The sequence below is a fragment of the Macaca fascicularis genome, chromosome 16 (genome assembly GCF_037993035.2).
Source record: "Macaca fascicularis isolate 582-1 chromosome 16, T2T-MFA8v1.1".
Classification (NCBI taxonomy): domain Eukaryota; kingdom Metazoa; phylum Chordata; class Mammalia; order Primates; family Cercopithecidae; genus Macaca; species Macaca fascicularis.
Genome location: NC_088390.1, coordinates 87,453,888 through 87,474,554, shown reverse-complemented (window position 1 = coordinate 87,474,554; position 20,667 = coordinate 87,453,888). Strand labels below are relative to the sequence as shown.

The following is a 20,667-nucleotide window of genomic DNA, read 5'->3' as shown; positions in this document are numbered from 1 at the left end:
AGTAGGAAGCCATTTCCCCACAGATCCCCAAGCCAAGCCTGGAGTGGGAGAACTATTTCCCATTGCTTCAGTCTCAGACCAGGACGCCCACCAAGCATCACTTGGTATTGCCGCCGCCTGAGGGGCCTCCCATCAACTCCGAGGCAGAGTCTGATCTAATCAGAAGTGGGCGTGAAGGGCTCGGGCTTGCTGAACTCCTCCCCAGCCACAGGGGTGGAGCAGGCTCCGGGAAGAGCCTGGGCTTCCTCCACAGGGACTCCAGGGAGCGCCTGGCAAACTCCTCCACCTGACAAGGAGCCCCACCCCGACCTCCAGGCTGCAGAAAGGGCGAGGCAGGGCCCTGGAGAGCAGCGTAATTACAATTTCTAATCCGTTTTCTACACAACCCACTTAGGCGCCTATAACTGGGCACTTCATCAGATTTTATTTATGTACTTTTCAATTCAGTGCGCACAATTTGTTCTGCGGCACAAGACTACGTCTGCAGAGGAATGAAGGGCTGTGCCTCGGGGGAGGTGGGCTGCCTCAAATAAAAGAAAAACGAAACAGCGGAAGTGAGACTCCAGGGCCACTGGCTGTGGCCAAGGTGGCCGTGCTGCCTGGACAGCTGAGCTCATTCCTGCGAGGCCATCACGAAAAACAGGAGGAAGTAAAGCTCTAAATCTCCGCACTCAGCCCTGCCGCCCTCATGAGGAACCAAGCAGGAGCAGAAAGGCTCAGAAGGAACCCATGCCTTGGTGGCATCAAAGGGCTGAAGTGCCTGCTCACCCAGAGGAGGGGAGCACAGGCCCTGGCCCCCACCGCAAGCCACCGAAAGCGGCATCCACACCACCTCCCTGCGTGCGGACGACGGGGAAGAAATCCACACCTCAGAGAGCCCCGTGAGGACTGTGAAAGACTACCATAGATGAGGTCACCAAGTGTCCTGCAGACAAGTGGCTCTGGGAAAAAGAAGCCATCGTCAGTCTGCAATGTGCAAGACCAGCCCCCATCTCCAAGGGTGGGATCATCTGGACCCTGGATTCCCATCGTAATGCCCAAGATTCAGACCCAGCTGGGAAGAGATGAACAACTGGTCTCATTCACAGGGCATGGAACTTAGCTGGGCCTGGAGAATCTGGACATCGTGTGCCGTGCCTGGAGATCATGGGATCACCATGGTTGGAGGCCCTCTGCACCCACCTCGAGCCAGGCCTCAGCCTTCCTACTCTGATTCAGGAGCCTCTTCCCAGCGTCAACATTTCAGACCAGAGGCAAAGGCAGCTCTCCCCGGGATCCCCACGAAGCTGCCCAACCACCGGGGTGCACCGCAGGCTAGCAAACCAGGTGCAACTTCCACCAGGAGGCCACGCCAGCCCTCAGAGCGGCCACAGGCTCTGCTGCCGACTTCCACTACCTGGTCCAAGAGGCTCCCAGCTGGGGGACAGGGTCACTACCATAGCCCAAGGATCTCCACTGTCATTAAAACCCTGCCTCAGACCAGGCTCATGACTGTAATCCTAGCACTTTGGGAGGCTGAGGTGGGCGGATCATGAGGTCAGGAGATCAAGACCATCCTGGTTAACATGGTGAAACCCTGTCTTTACTAAAACTACAAAAAAATTAGCCAGGCATGGTGGCAGGTGCCTGTAGTCCCAGCTACTGGGGAGGCTGAGTCAGGAGAATGGCGTGAACCCGGGAGGCGGAGCTTGCAGTGAGCCGAGATCACACCACTGCACTCCAGCCTGGGTGACAGTGTGAGACCGAAAGAGACTCCGTCTTCAAAACAACAACAACAACAACAAAACACAAAAACAAAAAACACCCTGCAGACTTCCGCTAGAGGAAAGACTCTCCTTAAGAATTTTGACGAGTAGGTCCCTCAGGCTGCAACCCCGGGACCAGGGCTGTAGAGGAGGGGCAGGGTGGACACAAACAAGGCTGTTCCTGGGGCAGCCATGGGGGCCCCTGCAGGGTGCCGGGTGCAAGCAGAGGTGGCCCAAGGGAGCTCCCTGTCCCCTTCATGCCCACAAGGAAACATGAAGGCCACCCCCCGCTAGATGTGGCAGGCAGACACAACTGGTCCACCTTGGGAGCTGAGAAGGAGGGCAGTGCCAGAGACAGGCCTTCTGCCAGGTGCTCGGTTGGGGTGCTTTGTGCCAGGTGACAATGGAGTAAAGGTGGTTAAAAAAAAAAAAAGGGCTGACCCACTCCTGCCCCCTCCTTGCCACCTCTAACCTGGCACCAAAACTGGACAACCAACTCCACCCAGCCCATGGGTGCCGCGACACCAGGAAGCCATGGAGGAGCCGGGGGCGGCTGGCGGAGATGCGGTGCGTGACCTGGAAAACACGGTCTCCTCCCTGCTAGGGGATGTGGACTTTGCCTATGAAGATGCTGCAGTTACAGGGACAGACATGGTAGAGGACGCAGGGGCACCGGGGTCACTGCCCAAGAACAGCAAGTCCCCATCCACGGCCGGACTCGGCCATGAGCACCTGCGGGGCCAACAGGGCAGGTGAGAATGGCATCTGGGGACAAGGAAGCCACTCCCCACCAGGATGGAAAGACGCAGGGGCACCCAAGACCCCGCTGCGGAGCACCTGGGCGGGGTGGGGGTGGTGGGCTGCGTCCCAGGGAGACAGTGGGAAGAATGGAATGGCCCTGCAGCCACCAGCCCCCCACACCCTCTGTCCTGGCTCTTTGTGAGAAGGAGCTGCAGGGTGTTCACTCAGAGAGATGCCACAGGTCCCAAAGCCAAAGCTGCTACGGTTACCAACAGCTTCATCCCAGCCCTGATCCCACAGTTTCTACATGATCCTGAGGGACTGACATCCGCACCCCTCCCGTCTCTAGATGCCACGGGACACGAGCAGCCCGCACAGGCAGGGGCATGCTGCCACGGTGACGGCAGACGCAGTCCAGAGTGCATGGGCTACACCTTCACTCAGAGCCGCTATCCGGCTTTGTTGCTGGAACAAAAGACCACCTTTCGCTCCTGACCAGGCCCCACAGGCTGTGCCCAAGTCCATGTGCCAGCTCAGGAAGCAGCTCCCACCCCACAGGGCCAGGGCACAGTTCTACCTGCCAGCGCCTTCTCGTAATTCTTCCCCATGGCGATGAAGTTCCGGAGGCTGGGGTTGAACTGCTCCATGATGGTCTGGAAGAAAGCAGAGAAGAAACAGCATTACTGGCAGAGGTCACCCTGGTGACTCCGAAGGGTCCGAACACAGAGGTGCCAGGCACCCCTCCCAGGGGTCGAGACCACAAACGCTCAAGGTGGGCTTCTCGAGTTCAAATCCCAGTCATGCCCCTGGATCAATGTCCCTGGGAAAATGACCTTCCTGAGCCTGTTTTCACATCTGTACGAAAGGGATGAGAAGAAACCCTGCTGCGGGAGTGTCTGCGGACTGAAGGAGCGTGTTTGCACGGTGCAGCAGGCAAAACACAACTGGCGCTCAGACGCGCTGCTGCCGAGGGGCCGTTCCATTAGCGCGGCTGAGTCAGCCCAGAAGGGCCCCCACCGGCCACACACAGTCACTCACCGACGTGGCGCCCCCCTCCCACTAAAATCCTACTCAGCACATCAATTACCAAACATCAGCTCTGATTAGCGCCATGGCAGCCTGATCTGCAAATGCCACGCTATGAATAATCCAACAGCTCTGGGTCTGTTTGCCCGACGGACGGGCATCTCGGTGCCAAGATCAGCAGTTCTTAGACTCAAGAAATTAGATTTTCACTGTGAAGGCCAAATAAATGTTTTAATTATAAGGCATAAAAACAGGCACACACAAACAACAGCCAAATGAGAATTCTACCAGCATAACACAATCAACAGCCAACCCCCGCCAGCAAGGGCCCGGGGAGCAGCTCCAACAGAAACCCTGGCGTAGCCGCCTCCTGTGTCTTCCGGTCGCTTGTTATGATGTGATCCTGATCTTTCCTGAGGATCACAGGAAGGGAAGCTGCCCAGCCCTGTCACAGACGAGCAGAAGGCTGTGGGGCCCCCACCCACCCAGCCCCAACCTGTGGGCTAGAGGGTGGGCAGGGAAGGGCAACTCCATCCCCCACCCCCTCTCCCAGCACCTGGCCTCAGCCTCCGGAGCCAACAGGGCAGATAAACAGGGCATTTAGGGACAAGGAAGCCACTCCCCGCCACGGGATCTGGCTCCAGAAAACCCGCTATTTCACGTGTCTTCCATTCCCTGCCCCGAGCTACGGCCAGGGTGTGTGTTCTCGGGGAACGAGGCCCCCAGTTCTGCGCTACACCACGGCTTGCAGCAGGCCAGGTACACCTCAGTCCTGCCCGTGCTGGAACCTCCAGTGGTAAAGCCACCCGGCCAAGTCCCAGGGCAGGTGCCCCTTCCTTCCTGGATGCAGCAAGGGTGAGGGCACCTTAGCGTGCCAGCCCAGAGCCCATGTGCACAGGGGTGGGGGATGCAGCAGCCACCCAGCCGCAAAGTCCTGTTCTCACAGAGCCAACGTCTACCGAGGGAAGGCAGGACTGGGGCCCAGCGCTTCCGGAGAAGTGGGACAGGCGTGCTCAGCAAGACGTGGAAGGCAGGCAGGGAAGCACTTTCCATGCCACACAGCAGTGGGCAGACCAGAGCAGGGCAAAGGCCCCGAGGCAGGGCCCACGGTGAGTTCCTGGGAAAGTAGGACCCGACGTGGGGGTGGAAGGGGCCCAGGGGAGGCAGGAAGAGGAAGAGGTGGGTGCAGTGGGATACACCCTGAGGCCAGGCTGCATGAAGCTAAGGAGGGTCTGAGCAGAGTGATGGGCCAGCTACATGTAAAAGATCCCACTGGGTCACTGGGTTGGGTGCGGTGGCTCACACCTGTAATCCCAGCACTTTGGGAGGCAGAGGCGGGAAGATCAGTTGAGCCCAGGCATTCAAGACCAGCCTGAGTGACATGGTGAGACCCCATCTCTACAAAAAATTTAAAAATTAGCTGGGTGTGGTGGTGCACGCCTGTAGTCCCAGCTACTCAGGAGGCTGAGATGTGAGGACTGCTTAAGCCCGCAAGGTCAAAGCTGCAGTGAACTGTGACTGTGCCATTGCACTCCAGCCTGGATGACAGAGTGAGACCCTGTCTCTAAAAAAAATAAAACAGGCCGGGCGTGGTGGCTCATGGCCACAATCCCAGCACTTTGGGAGGCCAAGACAGGTGGATCACAAGGTCAGGAGATCGACACCATCCTGGCCAACATGGTGAAACCCCGTTTCTACTAAAAATACAAAAATTAGCTGGGCGTGGTGGCAGACGCCTACAATCCCAGCTACTTGGAAGGCTGAGGCAGGAGAATCGCTTGAACCTGGGAGGTGGAGAGTGCAGTGAGCAGAGATCGCGCCACTGCACTCCAGCCTGGCAACACAGCGAGACTCCATCTCAAAAAAATAAATAAAAATTTTTAAAAAACAAAAACAAAAAAACAACCAGAAGAGATCCCTCTGGCTGCTCAGCGGAGACTAGATTTTAGCCAAGGGCCCTGGCATATGCCGGGAAACCCACTGGACGCTCCGGGATGTCAGAGGAGAAGAGAGGCACGTACCATGCAGGCCTCTGTTCTAGGGGCGGGGACGCTGCAGCAGAGCAGGCTCAGCACTCAACTAAATACTTAGCAATGAACCAGGAGCCTGGACGCTTTAACTCCCAGGAGCGCCTGGGAGCCGGGGCAGGGAGGCCACACAGGGAGTGTGTGAGATGGGTCTGGCGCCCAGGAGAACATGAGCCAGAGACGACGCCTGAGAGTTACCAGCAGAGAGGAGAATGCTGGGACCTGGAGCGCTCTCGGCAGCCTGGTTCAAACGGATCAAGCAGATCGGGACTGATGCTCGGGAAATGCTGCCGGATGCGTGTTAATTGTAATGAACTCAAGCAGAAGGGGGCATCAGCCAAGTGAGGTGGATGCGGCCGATTCTAGTGTTCTGGTGTCTGTGTGCTCATGTCTGCATGCACATCTGTGTGCATGTGTGCGCGTACAGACACACACGTGTGCACGTGTGTTCACGTGTGCATGTACAGATTTGTGAGTGTGTGTGCTGAGATGCAGCATCAAGCATGTTTCTCACCCTATGTGACACAGGTGTGAAAACACTACCACAGAGGGTGGGCATGCCAGAGCAGACCCCTCGCTCACAAGAGCCCCACGTGCTTGGCTTCAGGACCATGACCCCCACAGACCCCCGGGCAGAAGAGGCGGCTCAACCTGAGCCCTGTGAGCTCCACTAACATCCTGAGCAGCAGGAGAAACAGGCCAGGAGCCACCCAGGGCCAACCACGGCGGGTCAGCACGGCAGCCATGCCCACTGCATGACGCACGGGGCAGCCCCAAGGTTTCGCTTCCTTAGTGCAGCAGCTGAGCTCACACGGAAGGAATGCAGGAGAGAATGGGCAGGGAACAGCCACCAGGCCACCTGGGCATGGCCCTGCCTCCATCTGCAAGAGAGGGGCGGCGGCCAGGACACACAGGTGCTGCCGTCCTGGCCCGAAGGCAATGGCAGAGACATCAATTCCACTGAGCAGACATTGTAAAGGGGGACTCCCCTTCCCAGGCGGAAGGGCCAGTTCCTCCTCCTACGTCTGCATCCCCTGGGCCCGGAGAGAGGCTTCTGTGGAGCCCTGCCTCAGGCACACACAGCAGGTATCACCCACCCTCCTCCGGGCTCCTCCCTCTCCTGGGAGCCACAGGAGGAGCCCAGGGGCCCATGATGAGCCCAGCCCCTCTGCTGGGAGACCATCCCCGGTCAGGCGTCTCTCTGAGCCCCCTAACGAGTCCATCCATTCTCCTAGAGCTCAGGCAGGGGCCATCCTGACCCAGTGGGCCTGTGTGGAGGTCCCCAGCCGGAGGACAGCCCCCTGTGGGGCATACACTCCACTCCCGCCTCCACTTCCACTTCTGACTCCCCTAACTAGGCCAAGGTCCTGGTCCGGGGGCCCATAACCCACAGGGGCTCTGCAGTGTCCGGGGGTCCCGGGGTGGGGGCCGGGGAGCCAGTAACAGGCAGCTCCAGCTCCTCTGGAACGAACACCAACAGCGGCGGCCCCAGGCGGAAAGAACTCAGTTCTCAGCCACACCAACGCGGCTTTTCCAAGTCATGGAGCGAGTGTATCTTTTTGCAGGATGCCGCCAGGAAGGAGCTGAGCTCAGACACCCTGACGCCCTGACAGTGCTGGTCGGGGCGGGGAGGTCTGTGGGCTTTAAAAGGGGAAGGGACCTTGTTTCTTACCAACACCAAAGGGCTGCAAAAACAGAAAAGCCTAGGCCGGGAGGGAGAAACTGCACAAGAAAATAACCTCAAGCCCTCAGAGGGGCCACCCCCACATGGCAGGTCTGAAGTGAGTTTAAAGCCCAGCTGTCCACACTGAGGGCGCTCAGGGACACGTCGTGCCATCCTCAAGACCACAACAAAACTAAGAGGCTCCTGGGGTCTACGGGCACAGAGAGCGCTGTGCAGGGGTTCTGTGACCCCGTCCCCCCTGCCAGGAGAGAAATCCTACACCATGAGCAACCATCACACTGTCCTCAAACTCTAGGACCTGTGCGGCGCAAACGCAGCTCGGCGCATGCAGAGCTCTGGTGTGCCCTGGTGACCACGCGCTGGCTCCCCAGGCAGCGTTCTGGGCTGGCAAGGACTTCCGGTTCCCTGTTTGTTTATTCACTACTGACCAGGGAACACCTTTCCCACCCCGGGGTGGTGATCCTCGGCGGGCCTGCCCACAAGAGGCTCCCACACATGCCATGGAAGGCTTCCCCTCATAGGACTCATGCTGCGAAACGCCAGGTGAGGAGGCGTCCCTGCCCAGGGCTGCCCGCATGCTTGGCTGCCCTCCTGTTGGGAGACCCATAGAGATAGATGTTCCAGTGGCCCTGGAGTCGCATGAAATCCAGGCCTTGACCACAGCAGGGACCACAGCTGTCCCTACTACAGCCCCCAGGGACCCCGGCTATGCATTTCTGAAGGTACAAATGGGAGGGCCGTGTCCACCAGTTAGAGGTGGCCGCCAGAGAATGTCGATGAGCCCAGGGAGCCCTTTTGCTGGAGAGCTGCCGGACACTGCTGGCCGGCCTGGAGACTATGGCCATTATGATTCAGGGCTGCGGGCCGGCCTGGCCCGTGCAGGCGCAAGGCAGCAAAACCCCCATCATCTCCACGTCCTCCCAACTTGGGCAACAAAGGAGAGCGGCCAATACGTGTATAAAAAGGGGCTCTGCCAAAGGACTTCGCTCTCCTGCCTGCTCCTGGGCCGTGCTGGGGCCCACCTTCCACCCGCTCAGGAATTCTCTTTACCCCTTGGCTCTTCCTCCTGTGACGCCGCGTCTCCAGCGCTTTCCTGGCAGGGCGGCCACACACAAAAGCAGTCTCTCTGTGGATGGAGAGCGTCCCCCACCTCCCTTCAGCCCCTCAAGGCAGATGCCAGGGTGGGCATGTAGGGCCACACCCCTAGGGCCTGTGTGCGTATGGACCCACGTATGCACATATGTGTGTGTGCTGCGGCCATGTACTGCACGCATGTTGACCTGTGCATGTACACTCACGTGTGTGCCGGACGCACGTGGACCCGTGTGTGCGCTGTGGGCATGAGCTACATGTTTACCTGTGCATGTACACTCACGCATGTGCGGGACGCACGTGGACCCGTGTGTGCTGCATGTGTCTGTGTGTAGCCAGGCTGAGCTGTGTCTTCTATCTACTCAGAAGAGAAAGAATCAATGTTGGGACCTTCCCTAGCTGCCTTAGACCCTCATCACCCTAATCCTCACCCAGCCCCTCCATGAGAGTCACTGTCCCATCTCACATATGGACAAAATGAAAGTGAGGCTCAGGAAGGCAGGGGCCGGCCCACTAGCTCTTGGTGGAGCCCAGAGTCCTGGCCTCAACCCTGCTGACTACACACCCAGCCTGGTCCCTCTCCCCCAATCGCTCCTGGTATTGTACCCAACATGCTCCCCGAGGCCACATTCCAGCAGTATCAGGAAAAATGGTGACTCGATCCCGTCTGGCCTCCCCAGGAGGGCCAATGCCCACGGCGGCTGACTGTTGCGGGGAGGGGCCCTGCCCACCCACTCCCTCATTCACGGACTGGCACAGTTCCTGAGGGGCCAGGCTGCTGTTGCCCACTGGACTACTGCCCTCACTTCCACCTCTGTTGCAACAGGCAGAAGCCGGTGCCAGCTGCAGGGCCAGCAGTGCCAGAAGGGCTTCCCCCAGCCCACTGTGCCACCACGGCCACGGCGTGAGGGCCCCACACACAGACACGGACCTCACCGCACCCACGGCTCTGGTCCATGTAGGCTTGGTGGGACCCTGTCTAGGAAGCCAAGCTCCAGGGAAGGCAACATGGGACAGAGCCAAGCCCGGAAGCCCCAGGCCACATGTCCAGCACAGAGGAGGGAGGTGCAGGAGGGGCCCTGCAGCAGTGGACAGTGTCCTCCTAGGAGGACACCTCAGAGCTTGCTGTCCGGGGGCCACAGGCTCAGTTCCCTTGGCTGCCAGGGGGGTTGGGGGTTTCTGTGGGCAGAGAGCATCGGGAAGGTGGCAGCGTCCTCCAGGGCAGGCCACTGCTGACCCCACACACAGGAGCACTGATGAGCTCCAGGCCCTGGGAGCTGGCTCACCGGACAAGGAGTGGGGGCTGTGGCGGTGTGAAGGAAGCCTGGCTGGAGTGGCGTGGACGGTCCTGTCCCCTCTAAACACTGGGACATCTGTCCTAGAGGATCCTTCCTGAAGGAAAAAAACCAACTCCAGGAGCCCAGCTGGGAGGGATGCCTGGAGGCAGATCTTGAACTGCATCTTACTTGGTTCGAGTCAGACAAACTACAAATGCATGTACACGGATTTAGGAAACAAGGGAATGCATGGAAGCTTCTGGGAGGAAACAGCCCGTAGGGTGAGGACAGGAGCCTGAAGGTGAGCTGGAGGCTGCAGAACAGGATCCCAAGAGGAACGGTGACAAACCAGGCAGAGACAGCACCCTCCTCCTTACCCTCTGTGGCTGGGGGTACAGGAGCTGGCAGCTTTGCCTCCCCGTACTAATGGGGTCCCCACAGTCAAGGGCAGGAGGAAACTCTGTGGCCAAACCCCTCTGTCATGCCAGGCACCCCCACCATGAGCCCCCACAGGCCATGAGACCCCACAGAGGGCTGTGGGTGTCAGGAAGCAGGTGCCTCTCTGGAGGCAGGAGGGGGCCAGCCTGTTCCAGAACAGGGGGGTCAGGAGGGGCCACTAGGCTTCTCCAAGGGCAGCTTCGGCACAGCCTGGTAGACCCAGGCTCCCCAGAGCCACACAGGTCAGACAGATGGAGAGCACATCCCAGCCCCTCCTGGAAGCCCGAAGACAGACACCCAGGTCCCACCCATACCAGGGACTCCTGCAGGGCCCCGGGCAGCCTGGCCACAGGTCATGGTGGGGTCAGCATGAGGGGCTGGGATGTCCCCTAAGGTGGTAGCTCCAGTTCTCAGCCTCTAGAAGCACCCCAGAAAAGGCATCATAATAAAGTGATTCCTTGTGTCTTTGGCACTGCGCCCAGATGTGACCAGAGGAGCAGGTGGTCCTCCACCAGGAGGGGCCCAAGGTGCAGGGACTCCTTCCCTCATGCTGCCTGCCCTACCCGCCAGGCTCCTGGGAAGGCCCCAAGACAGGGAACCTGAATGCTGCAACTAAAAACAACAGAGACAAATGCCAACGCTAAGGCCAGCTCCTGAGCCAGGCACTTCTGCCCTCCGCCTGCGGGAAGGGCCACACAGCCACTCCCCTGGACTCCCAGCCCGGGGCCCTGCTTCCCTTTCAGGGTTTCGGCAGCATCTCCCTTTCCATGGGCCTTGGACACCTGCACGCCCTCTGCGAGCTTTCTCCTGGGGTCCGCAACTCTCAGGGGCCCCAAGTCTGAGCCCTCCTGAATGAGGTCCCCAGGAGCAGAGGCCCACAAGGACAAATGCCACACGTGGGGCCTTGCACGCAGGACACCATTACCCGGCCCGCGCAGGAGGAGCCACAGCCCAGCAAAGTCCAAACACAGCACCAAGTAGCCTGGCCACTTCCTTCCTGTCCGAGAGGCACATCCTGCCTATCCCAGCTTCAATGGGGACATAGCCCCTTACAAACACCTTCCACTGTCTGGCCACCCTGGCCTGGGTCACAGAACTTAACAACTGCTCAGCCTCACGGGGTGCCCAGCCCATACAGGACAGGGCACTCTGGCTGCCTTTACCTGTGGCCAGCATTGAGCTGGCCCCTCACCAGCTGACTGCTCGTCCAATGGAATCAGCTGTCCCTGTGGAAACCTTCCTGTTGTCATAAACTGCAGGCTGCACTCTGACTGAGGTTAGAGGAGAAAACCATCACAGGCTCCTAATGCAATCAGCCTGAAGACAGACAGGTGGCCACCTCCAGGCAGCATGGGAGACTTGGCCCCTCCAGCAGCTACTGTACCTCCGTCACAGGGTGGGGCCCATTGGGTGTCATGGCTGAACTGTGTCCCCTCCCAAGACGCATGTGTTGAAGTCCTAATCCCAAGCATCACCGAGTGCAACTGTGTTTGGAAACAGGGTCTTTAAGGAGATGATAAAAGTAACTGGGGTCAGCTGAGCGCAGTGGCTCACGCCTATAATCCCAGCACTTTGGGAGGCCAAGTTGGGCAGATCACAATGTCAGGAGATCGAGACCATCCTGGCTAACACAGTGAAACCCCGTCTCTACTAAAAATACAAAAAAATTAGCCGGGCACGGTGGCAGGTGCCTGTAGTCCCAGCGACTTGGGAGGCTGAGGCAGGAGAATGGTGTGAACCTGGGAGGCGGAGCTTGCAGTGAGGCGAGATCGCGCCACTGCACTCCAGCCTGGGCAACAGAGCAAGACTCCGTCTCAAAAAAAAAAAGAAAAAAAAGTAACTCGGGTCACTGGGGCGGGCCCTAATCCCGTATGACCAGTGCCTTACAATAAGGACAGAAGAGGACACAGACACCATAGGGACCAGCCGTGCGCTGCAGCCCTCCTGTGCGCTCACCCGTCTGTGGCACTGTGTCAGTCCCCCTCCAAAGTGGAGAGGCCCGGTCACTAGGTCACTCATTACCGCCAATCGCAGACCCAAGTCTGGTCACCGCCTGGCCTGCAAGAACCCCCGAGGCCACTGCCCCATCCCCTCCCTGTGAAGCCTCTGGCCGGGTCTTCGGGCTGGGCTCACTGCTGGAGGAGTGACTGTGGCTGAGCAAGCAGGCAGGCAGCCTTGGAATGCCTGTACCGCCCCTCCTCCCGCCAACCTCAGGTCAGGCAGGTGGGAGGTGTGGCCCGGCCCGGGGGCTGCAGCCACACTCAGGAACAGAGGCGCCCAGGACAGCAACAAGCAGCCTCGGGGTGGGGCTTTCCTGCTCCGGACCGCTGACCTCTGATCTCTGAAGAACTTTCCGTCCCACGAGCTAGCGATCGTGGCCACCACTTACTCAGTACTCTCTCTGTGCCAGGAAATACACTATTGTCTCACCGAATTAATGAGAAAACAGAGGCCCAGCAGCGAGAATGCCTTCCTGAACTCCTCGAACTCCTGAACGGAAGGACAGACACACAGCTGGAGAGCCAGCTGGCCCTGGAGTTGGCTGGCCGGTTTCAATGGGCTCAGCCACTCCAGCTGATGGGCGGGGACACACTTCTCCCCCGAACCGAGGATCCCCTGTCAGGCAGGGACACCCAGGACCCGCACACGAAGCAACAGTAACAAGGCTGTGCACAGAGGACACCCAGTGGAGTGTCCAGTGCGAGCAGTGGCGAGGGCTCCCAGGTGCCAGGACGCTCCGGTGCGGACAGCGGTGAGGGCTCCCGGGTGCCAGGACGCTCCGGTGCGAGCAGTGGCTAGGGCTCCAGGGTGCCAGGATGCTGTGGGCCCAGCCGTCCCTAGAGCCAGAGCGTGAGACAGCGGTACCACCACCCACGCCCCAGTACCCCAGCTTCACAGCCACATCCCAAGATGGGACTCCTGCTGCCAGTTGGACCGCAGCCCACGGCTCTGCTCCACGGCCTGGAGTCACCAAGGCCCTGGAGTCTCAGCCCAGGGGCAGGACAGGTGGAGGCTGGTGTTCCATCCATGCCTGGACTGTGTGAGGATGGGCTTTCCATGGTGGAACAAATGGAGACAGACACAGGCCTCCTCTGCCAGACAGAGTCGGCCAGGGAAGAGGAGGCTGGACAAGCTCAGAAGAAAAAGAGGTGTACGAGGACCCAGGTCCACTTCACATCAGGAGGCGGCATCTCGGCCTCCACCACACCCACTGGTTTAAAAGCCCCACCTAGACTTGACACAGTGGCTCATGCCTGTAATCTCTGGGCACCCACTGGTTTAAAAGCCCCACCTAGACTGGACACAGTGGCTCACACCTATAATCTCTAAGAGGCCAAGGTGGGAGGATCATTTGACCCCAGATGTTAAAAACCAGCCTGCGCAACATGGTGAAACTCCATCTATACAAAAAATAGCCAGGTGTGGTGCTGCACACCTGTAATCCCAGCTTCCTGGAATTGCTTGAGCCCAGGATACAGAAGCTGCAGTGAGCCAAGGTCACACCACCGCACTCCAGCCCAGATGACAGAACAAGACTCTGTCTTAAATCAATTAATTAAATAAAAGCCCCCGTCTAGAAGTGGTAAGGCCACTTTACCTGGCACTAGCAGCATCCACCCAGACCACGCTTGGCTCTGGGTGAGACAAACCCTCTACTGGACAGATTCCAGCTCCGGCGGTCAGAGGATACCCTCTCCCCCACCACCATCCCCACCCCCATTCTAAAGCCAAGATGTCGCTCTTTACCAGCACAGGCACCTGGGCTACCCCAGCGCATTCCACCATTCGCGTCCTGCGACTCCCACTGGGGCAGTTATGACACGCGGGCGATCACCTGGCATGGCCCACCTGCTGACTCTCCCCTGCCACAACCAGGCAGCGGCACGCCTGGACAGCTCAGTGTACAAAACACATAAGGACCATCCAAAGAAGGAACAGGAGGCCTGGCCACTGTCTGAAAACCTGCTGACCAAGAAAGCACCAGGGTGCCTTTGCTCACACATGGAATCCCAGCACTTTGGGAGGCCAAAGTGGGAGGACTACTTGAGCCTCGGAGTTCAAGATCAGCCTGGGCAACATAGCAAGACCCCCATTTCCACCAAAAAAAAAAAGAAAAAATTAGCCAGGCACACAGGTGGGGCACACCTGTGGTCCTAGCTACTCAGGTGGCTGAGGGAGGAGGACTGTGTAACCGCAGGAGGTTAAGACTGTAGCTGAGGTGTGATCACACCACTGCACTCCAGCTTGGGAAACAAAGCGAAATGCTGTCTCCAAAAAAAAAAAAAAAAAAAAAAGACAGAAAAAAGGCCCAGGCGCAGTGGCTCAAGCCTGTAATCCCGGCACTTTAAGAGGCCGAGACGGGCGGATCACGAGGTCAGAAGATCGAGACCATCCTGGCTAACAGAGTGAAACCCCGTCTCTACTAAAAAAAAAAAATACAAAAAAACTAGCCGGGCGCGGTGGCGGCACCTGTAGTCCCAGCTACTCGGGAGGCTGAGGCAGGAGAATGGCGTGAACCCGGGAGGTGGAACTCGCAGTGAGCTGAGAACATGCCACTGCACTCCAGCCTGGGCGAGAGAGCAAGACTCCGTCTTAAAAAAAAAAAAAAAAAGGAGAGAGAGAGAGAGAGAGAAAGAAAAAAGAAAAACAAAAAGTGCCAGTAACAAAAATGGCAGAGCAGGGGCGTGGGAGAAAATCTCAGAGACAGGCTCAGGAGCTGTTCTGGCATTGGCATCCCTGGCGGCTCAGGGGCAGGTGCCCAGTGGACACGCACACTGACAGCCCAGAGCGGAAACGTGGCTCAGAAGTCAGGCTGTCCATGCAAAGTAAGCTTTAGGAAAACCCTACCAACCTACTTCACATGAATTCAACGTATGATTATTTAAAAATCTACCCAAACAGGGCCAGGTGTGGTGGCTCACACCTGTAAGCCCAGCACTTTGGGAGCCTGAGGCAGGTGGCTCACCTGAGGTTGGGAGTTCGAGACCAGCCTGGCCAACATGGAAAAACCTCGTCTCTACTAAAAATAGAAAATTAGCCGGGCGTGGTGGCGCATGCCTGTAATCCCAGGTACTCGGGAGGCTGAGGCAGGAGAATCACCTGACCCTGGGAGGTGGAGGTTGCAATGAGCCAAGATGGTGCCACTGCACTCCAGTCTGGGCAACAAGAACGAAACTCCATCTCAAAATAAAACACAAAACACTACCCAATTTTAAGACAACTGTTCCAGTAAATATAAAATAAAAACTCTAAGCAACAACAAAAAAAGCACCCTGTTATAATTGACAGTCTTTTCCCCTCCAAGGAGTTCCCAGCACCTCACGGCCCAGGACATCAGATCTGATGGTGCTGCGCGCACCCCACCCCCACCCATCAGAGTGAGGACAAGAGCACTGAGGATACCAAGGCTGGTGCCACCTGACCTGGGATGGACCCTGGGAGCATCCTGCCCGCTGTACCCACTGCCCAAGGAGCAAGATTTGGCCAAGGTCATATGGCCAGGGAACAGGCCAGGCAAAACTCCTCCTGGCAGGCCTGGCAGGAAGCCCAAGGACCAGGCAGGATTTTCCAAGGCTCAGGGGTGCCGAAACCAAGAGCCAGCAGACAAGGCTCTGTAGCGTGAGTCAAAAAGACCAAGGACAAATCGGGGATAACTTGAGGGGGATGCTGAGGGTGTCACTGTGCCTGGCAGGTAGAAACGGGCCCCCGCCAGGGGCAGACCCCCAGCCTCCTGCCCCCTGGAAGGGACTCCTCAGCACAGCATGGGCTCAGGCCTACCTCCCCACCATCTCCACCGCCTACTCCACTCTTGTTCCCTGGGCTTTCTGGTCCCCTTGGTGCAGGACCAACACCAAGAGCCCCTGGGCCATAGCAGGAGAAACAGCCCTCAGCCTGCCTAGGCCAGCCCCCCACCAGGGCCACCTCCTCAGCCTGCACTGCCCACAGCCCTGGGAAACAGGGATTCCAACCACGTGCGGTACGAGCCGCCACCACCTCCAGGAAGCCCTCAGAGGGCCCAGGCCACTGCTTGAGGAGCAGACAGCTGGAGCGAGCAGACCTCAACAAAGGCGGACAGTGATTCAAGCATGAGCGCTCCAGAATCCAGAAACGAGATATGTTCATTCCCAAATACCAGTGGGTCCCCCTCACAGGCTGGCCACCATTCCAGACCCACCGGAGGCATCCGTGGGCAGGAGAGATCGAGCCCCTGCAGTCACAGAGCCAAACGGGTCCCTTCTCGGCCTCCCCTTCTGCCTCTGGGTTGAGGCCCCTCGAGTCATCGTGCAGCTGTACAGGAACCACCAGGGGCCAGAAATGAATCAGCGCTCGCGGGAGGTGGAAGTGCGTTGGAGGCTGGTGCCAGCTCCATGCCCGCCTGCCTGTAATTACTAGGGATCTTAGCGCAGGCTGTGGGGGGCGGCTGACAGCGCCGGCCGCCCAAATACAGAGCTTCCAGGGGACCACGGGCTCTGTGCAGCCACGAAGATGTTTCCCTATCCTGGGGCCTCAAAGAAAGTCACCCAGACAAGGAGGCAGGGAAGGCAACACAGGGCAGACTCTGGCTCAGTGCAAGGAAGGACAGGAGCCAGCCCCAGCCAGCAGTCAGTGGCACCCCAGCTCCACAGACAATGCAAGTATCCCCCACCCGTGGTGGCAGCCACAGGCAACGCCAGACCAGGGCAGCTGGCAGAGAGGGCCATGCAAGGCTGGATGGGGACAAGTGGTGATGTCCAGCTCTGCTCACCACCTGCCACTCCTGCAGTGATGCTGGGGTTGCTCCCCCGACCAGGACCCAGACCTGTGAACTGGGGAGAAGGACGCACCGGGCCTCAGCCTCCTGGCCAGCCCGCCTCCTGGAGCTTGGAAGGGGGATAGGCCTCTCCTGTTCAGTGGCCAGGTCACACAGCAGCCCTCCCCTGCAAGACCACCTATCCTGGACAACTCAGGCCATGGTGCCCGTGGCCAGTAGACAGGGCATGGCCCTCAGGCCTCGACCTTTGGAACCTTTAGTTGCAAACAAGACAGCAACAGGAACACAGCTCCGGGCAGCTCCCACACACTGCCCTCCCCTCTAATGGTGGCCCCTGAAAGCCCAGGGCAGCACTGGCCTTCATTTTAACCCTGAACCTCAAGTCCACTTGGTCAGTCCCATGAGTCAACCGATCTCCCCAACGAAGGACGCCTGCTCAAGGCAAGGCCTGTGGGGACAGCAGGCATGGAAAAGACACTCTCCCACTCAGCCCACAACTCCACAAGCACCACGTCCCAGAACCACCTGGTCACATCCATTGGTAGACACGGACCTCACGCAACCACCAACGGCACAGCAGGCATGGGATGCCAAGCGAGCACTGGACACTGCCCGGGGCCAGCAGGCATGGGACGCTGAGCAAGCGCCAGCAGAAGGGCCGCGCACCCTGGAGCCAACACTGGCAGGACAGTGCCCAGGACCAAAGCCCACAGAGGCTGGGCAGCCCATAGGGCAGCGAGACGCGGCAACTGGTCTCTGTGCCCTGGCCACCCTGCCGAGGGGACCACATCAGCACGACTCCGGGAGACGCGTACCCTGCTAAAGGCTGGCGGTGGCGAGGGCGGGGAGCAGAGAACATGACATGCACACGGGGAGAAAACACAGGCCAGGTCCACTCAGTGGCAGCAGATCCCGCCACCCTGCGGCAAGACGGTGCCCACAGGGGCCACCCCAGGAAGTATCCCTGAAAACAAAGCACCACATGCACACGTACACACATGGACACACACGCACACAGAGCTGGGCCCAGCACTGTGACTTCCCTCCTCCTCAGGTGCCGGGTCTGCTGCCCCCTAGGCAAGCGGCTCCAATGCCAGGAGGTGCCTGTCAGAGACCTCCCCGCACCACAGTCTCCAAATGGAGGGGACGGTGAGCTCTGCACATCCCACGAAGAAGCTGGATGTAGCAGAGAGGAGCAGCCGGGCCTGGAGCAGAAAAGCCGGCAGTGGGCTCCCCGCCACCCAGCATGTGACACCCACCACCTGGCACAAGCCCTTACCAATCACACCAGAGGCGGCAAACCCAACTGGCTCCTGGCTCCAGCAACCCTGTGGCACCCGTCTCCTCGAAGCATGACCGCGGCCCTGCCAGGCTGGCTTCCCCACCAGCTGCGAGAGTGACCAGCCAGGGCCAGGAGCCTCGGCACCACGAAGGCCGCGGACATGGCTGTAACAGGGACTCCTCCTCCTCCCCGGATGCTCTCCCACCGCACATGTTCTAGGACAGGCTGTGGGTCAATGGCACTATTCCCAGAGAAGGTGCTGGAGCTGCCACACTCCAGGTCATGCATAGGTCACCTGGGAGCCAGGGCGTCTCTGCGGACACAAGACCGTGAAGAAAGCACCCACCTGGCAGTCGCCTGGCACTCCGGGAGCCACAGCCAGCCAGGGAGCCAGCCCCTCAGCACGCAGGGATGCTCAGGGCTCCCCCAAGAGGGCTGCAGTTTCAGTAGCCTTAATACCAAAGGCCACTCAGTCATCTGGGGAGGCAGATTCCAGCACTGCATCCCTCCATCTGGGCCATTACCCAGGGCTGCCTGAGCGAGGGCCCGGCCCGGGCTCCTAAGGGGTCTTCCTCGTCTCGCCCTCCCAACCCCTGCAGGGCCCAGCCCAGGTGCTGCCCCCAGAAGCTCTGAGATTGTGTTCTCTGCAAACACTGGCAAGCGTTCTGCTCCCCTCCCCGTCATTTTCCATGAAATTCCCCGAGGACACAGTTCCCAAGGGAATGGAGCCACCAGAAAAGAGGTCAAAGTCTGCGTTACAGATTCTTACAGAGAAGAAAATCAAAACTGCACTTTTTATTCTCACATTTTTAATCAGCAAGGCCAAGGACAAGCATCCTCCTTTGCCAAGGCAAACACCACTCAGAACTGCAGTTGAGGCGATGCAAGGGCCAAACCAAACAGCTGAGCCGCATCACGGGTGACACTGAGCAGGCCACAGCCCAGCCATTCCAAGAGGCACTGCCAGGGCTCTGCAAGCCGCCAACCCAGGCACAGGAGCTGCCCCGGGAAGGGACGCCAGAGGCAGCCCCGTCCCAGGAGACGACGGAGCTTAGCACTGCCTGGACCGGCTGGACCGGCCCAGGCGTGCACACCGGTGGCTTCAGCGGTCTCCTACTGTGTCTCCATGTGGGCTGAGTTTCTGCCTGGCCGACACTGCCAAGGCTGCCCAACCAGTACCGGCACTACCAAGGCACCTTGAGATCCCCAGTGACAAAGCACAAAAAGGTAACAGCACCAGGACTCAAAGACTCAGCAGTCAGGCCCCCAGAGTGGCAGCCGGAGCCACCTATCTACAAAACCAGCCCCGCCCGCGTGCAGCAGCCGTGCAAGCCTGTCGCCAGGGCAGAGCCTTTCCAAAGTGGATCGGCCCTTCAGACACCTCGGGCCTACCGCGCCCAGCCCTGCCAAATCAAATCATCAACCGCCACATCTTCACTTGAGAAAATCACCAATTAACCCACCCGTGGAAGACGAAAGGCAGAACCTGTGTGTTTCACGTGCTCCGGACCTGCTAGTCTGCGTCCACAGGGGCTCAAAGTCCCCACTCAGTCTTAAAGAGTTTTCCTGCCACCCTCCTGCCAACAGATTTCACTCAGACCCGCACATAAATTACAGCTCCATCTAGGTGAAGGCCGACTGCCAGTTAGAGTTTTATTAAGGACGATCACGGGGTCGGTCCCCCAGAGCAAAACCACTCCACGTACCCCCTACCCCGCCACAAGTCTCACCACGAAAGTTCCTGCTTTCTGGTTTCAGTGCAGAAGCAGAGAAAATAGGAAAAAGATTCCGCCGTGGTACTTCTCTTCCACCCTCTGCAATCACGAACAAGTCGTAATGGAACTAATGACTAATAATTTAATAAACCTCCCTCCCTTGACGGCGTGTGCTTCCACAGAGCAACAAGACCAGAACCGTATGCCACAGACTCTGTGAAACCAAACCTAACCGCAGGGCCTGTGCCTTTCCCAAGCCGACTCCTCAGGTCACCCTGAATCCTGTGTACCAGGGGCTCCGACATGGCTTTAGGACTCATCTAGTCGACGGCACCCGCCTTCAGAATCCTTCCAGACGGACGTGGCCCCAACTTCACAAGCTTTATTGAAAGCTGTATTCAAATGCAATCTGCCCCCTGCACTCCAGCTGGAACCAGAGGGGCCACCCCAGAAGCCTCCATCTGGCTCTCCGAAGCCTGAGAGCTAAGAGCGCTTTGCAGGCCCCCCGGCCAGGCACGCCTTGGCCGCCTAACACAATCAGAAACTGTTACTCTGCCGGGCAGGGCGCAATCCGGTTAGGAGGCATGAACCAGCAACTGCCGGGTAAATACCCACTCCACTCAAAGCCCAGCCTGTCACTGAACCTTCAGACAGTTTTGGAACAAAGCACATCTTTGTTGTAAGAGATCGCCTAGGACCCAGGGCCACCCAGGGCAGGGGTTTCTCCTCTGAGAAACTGCCCCTCGGGAGCTGCTGGGCTCAGGCGTGGGGGTCCGGACCGAGAATGGATGCTGAAGAAAGAGGAAATCAAGGCCCTGTTTGTCTATCCCAGCCACAGAAACGACCGGGGAGGGGGCGGCAGCGGAGGCTTCCAGCGATGCTCTGCGCC

The 20,667-nt window shown here is 58.9% G+C and overlaps 1 protein-coding gene across 6 annotated transcripts in view; it reads right to left on the bottom strand.

The window, feature by feature from the left end:
- BAIAP2 (BAR/IMD domain containing adaptor protein 2) overlaps nucleotides 1-20,667 on the bottom strand; it is a 78,067-nt gene that overhangs the window by 56,455 nt on the left and 945 nt on the right. For all 6 annotated transcript variants that reach the window (XR_012426323.1, XR_010582160.2, XM_045375656.3 and 3 more), the window contains exon 2: nucleotides 3,064-3,139. Coding sequence is in view for 4 of the 6 variants with exons in the window: in XM_045375656.3 (XP_045231591.1) it covers nucleotides 3,064-3,139 (76 nt within the window). In the remaining 2 variants the exon portion in view is untranslated. The remainder of the gene's footprint in view (nucleotides 1-3,063; nucleotides 3,140-20,667) is intronic.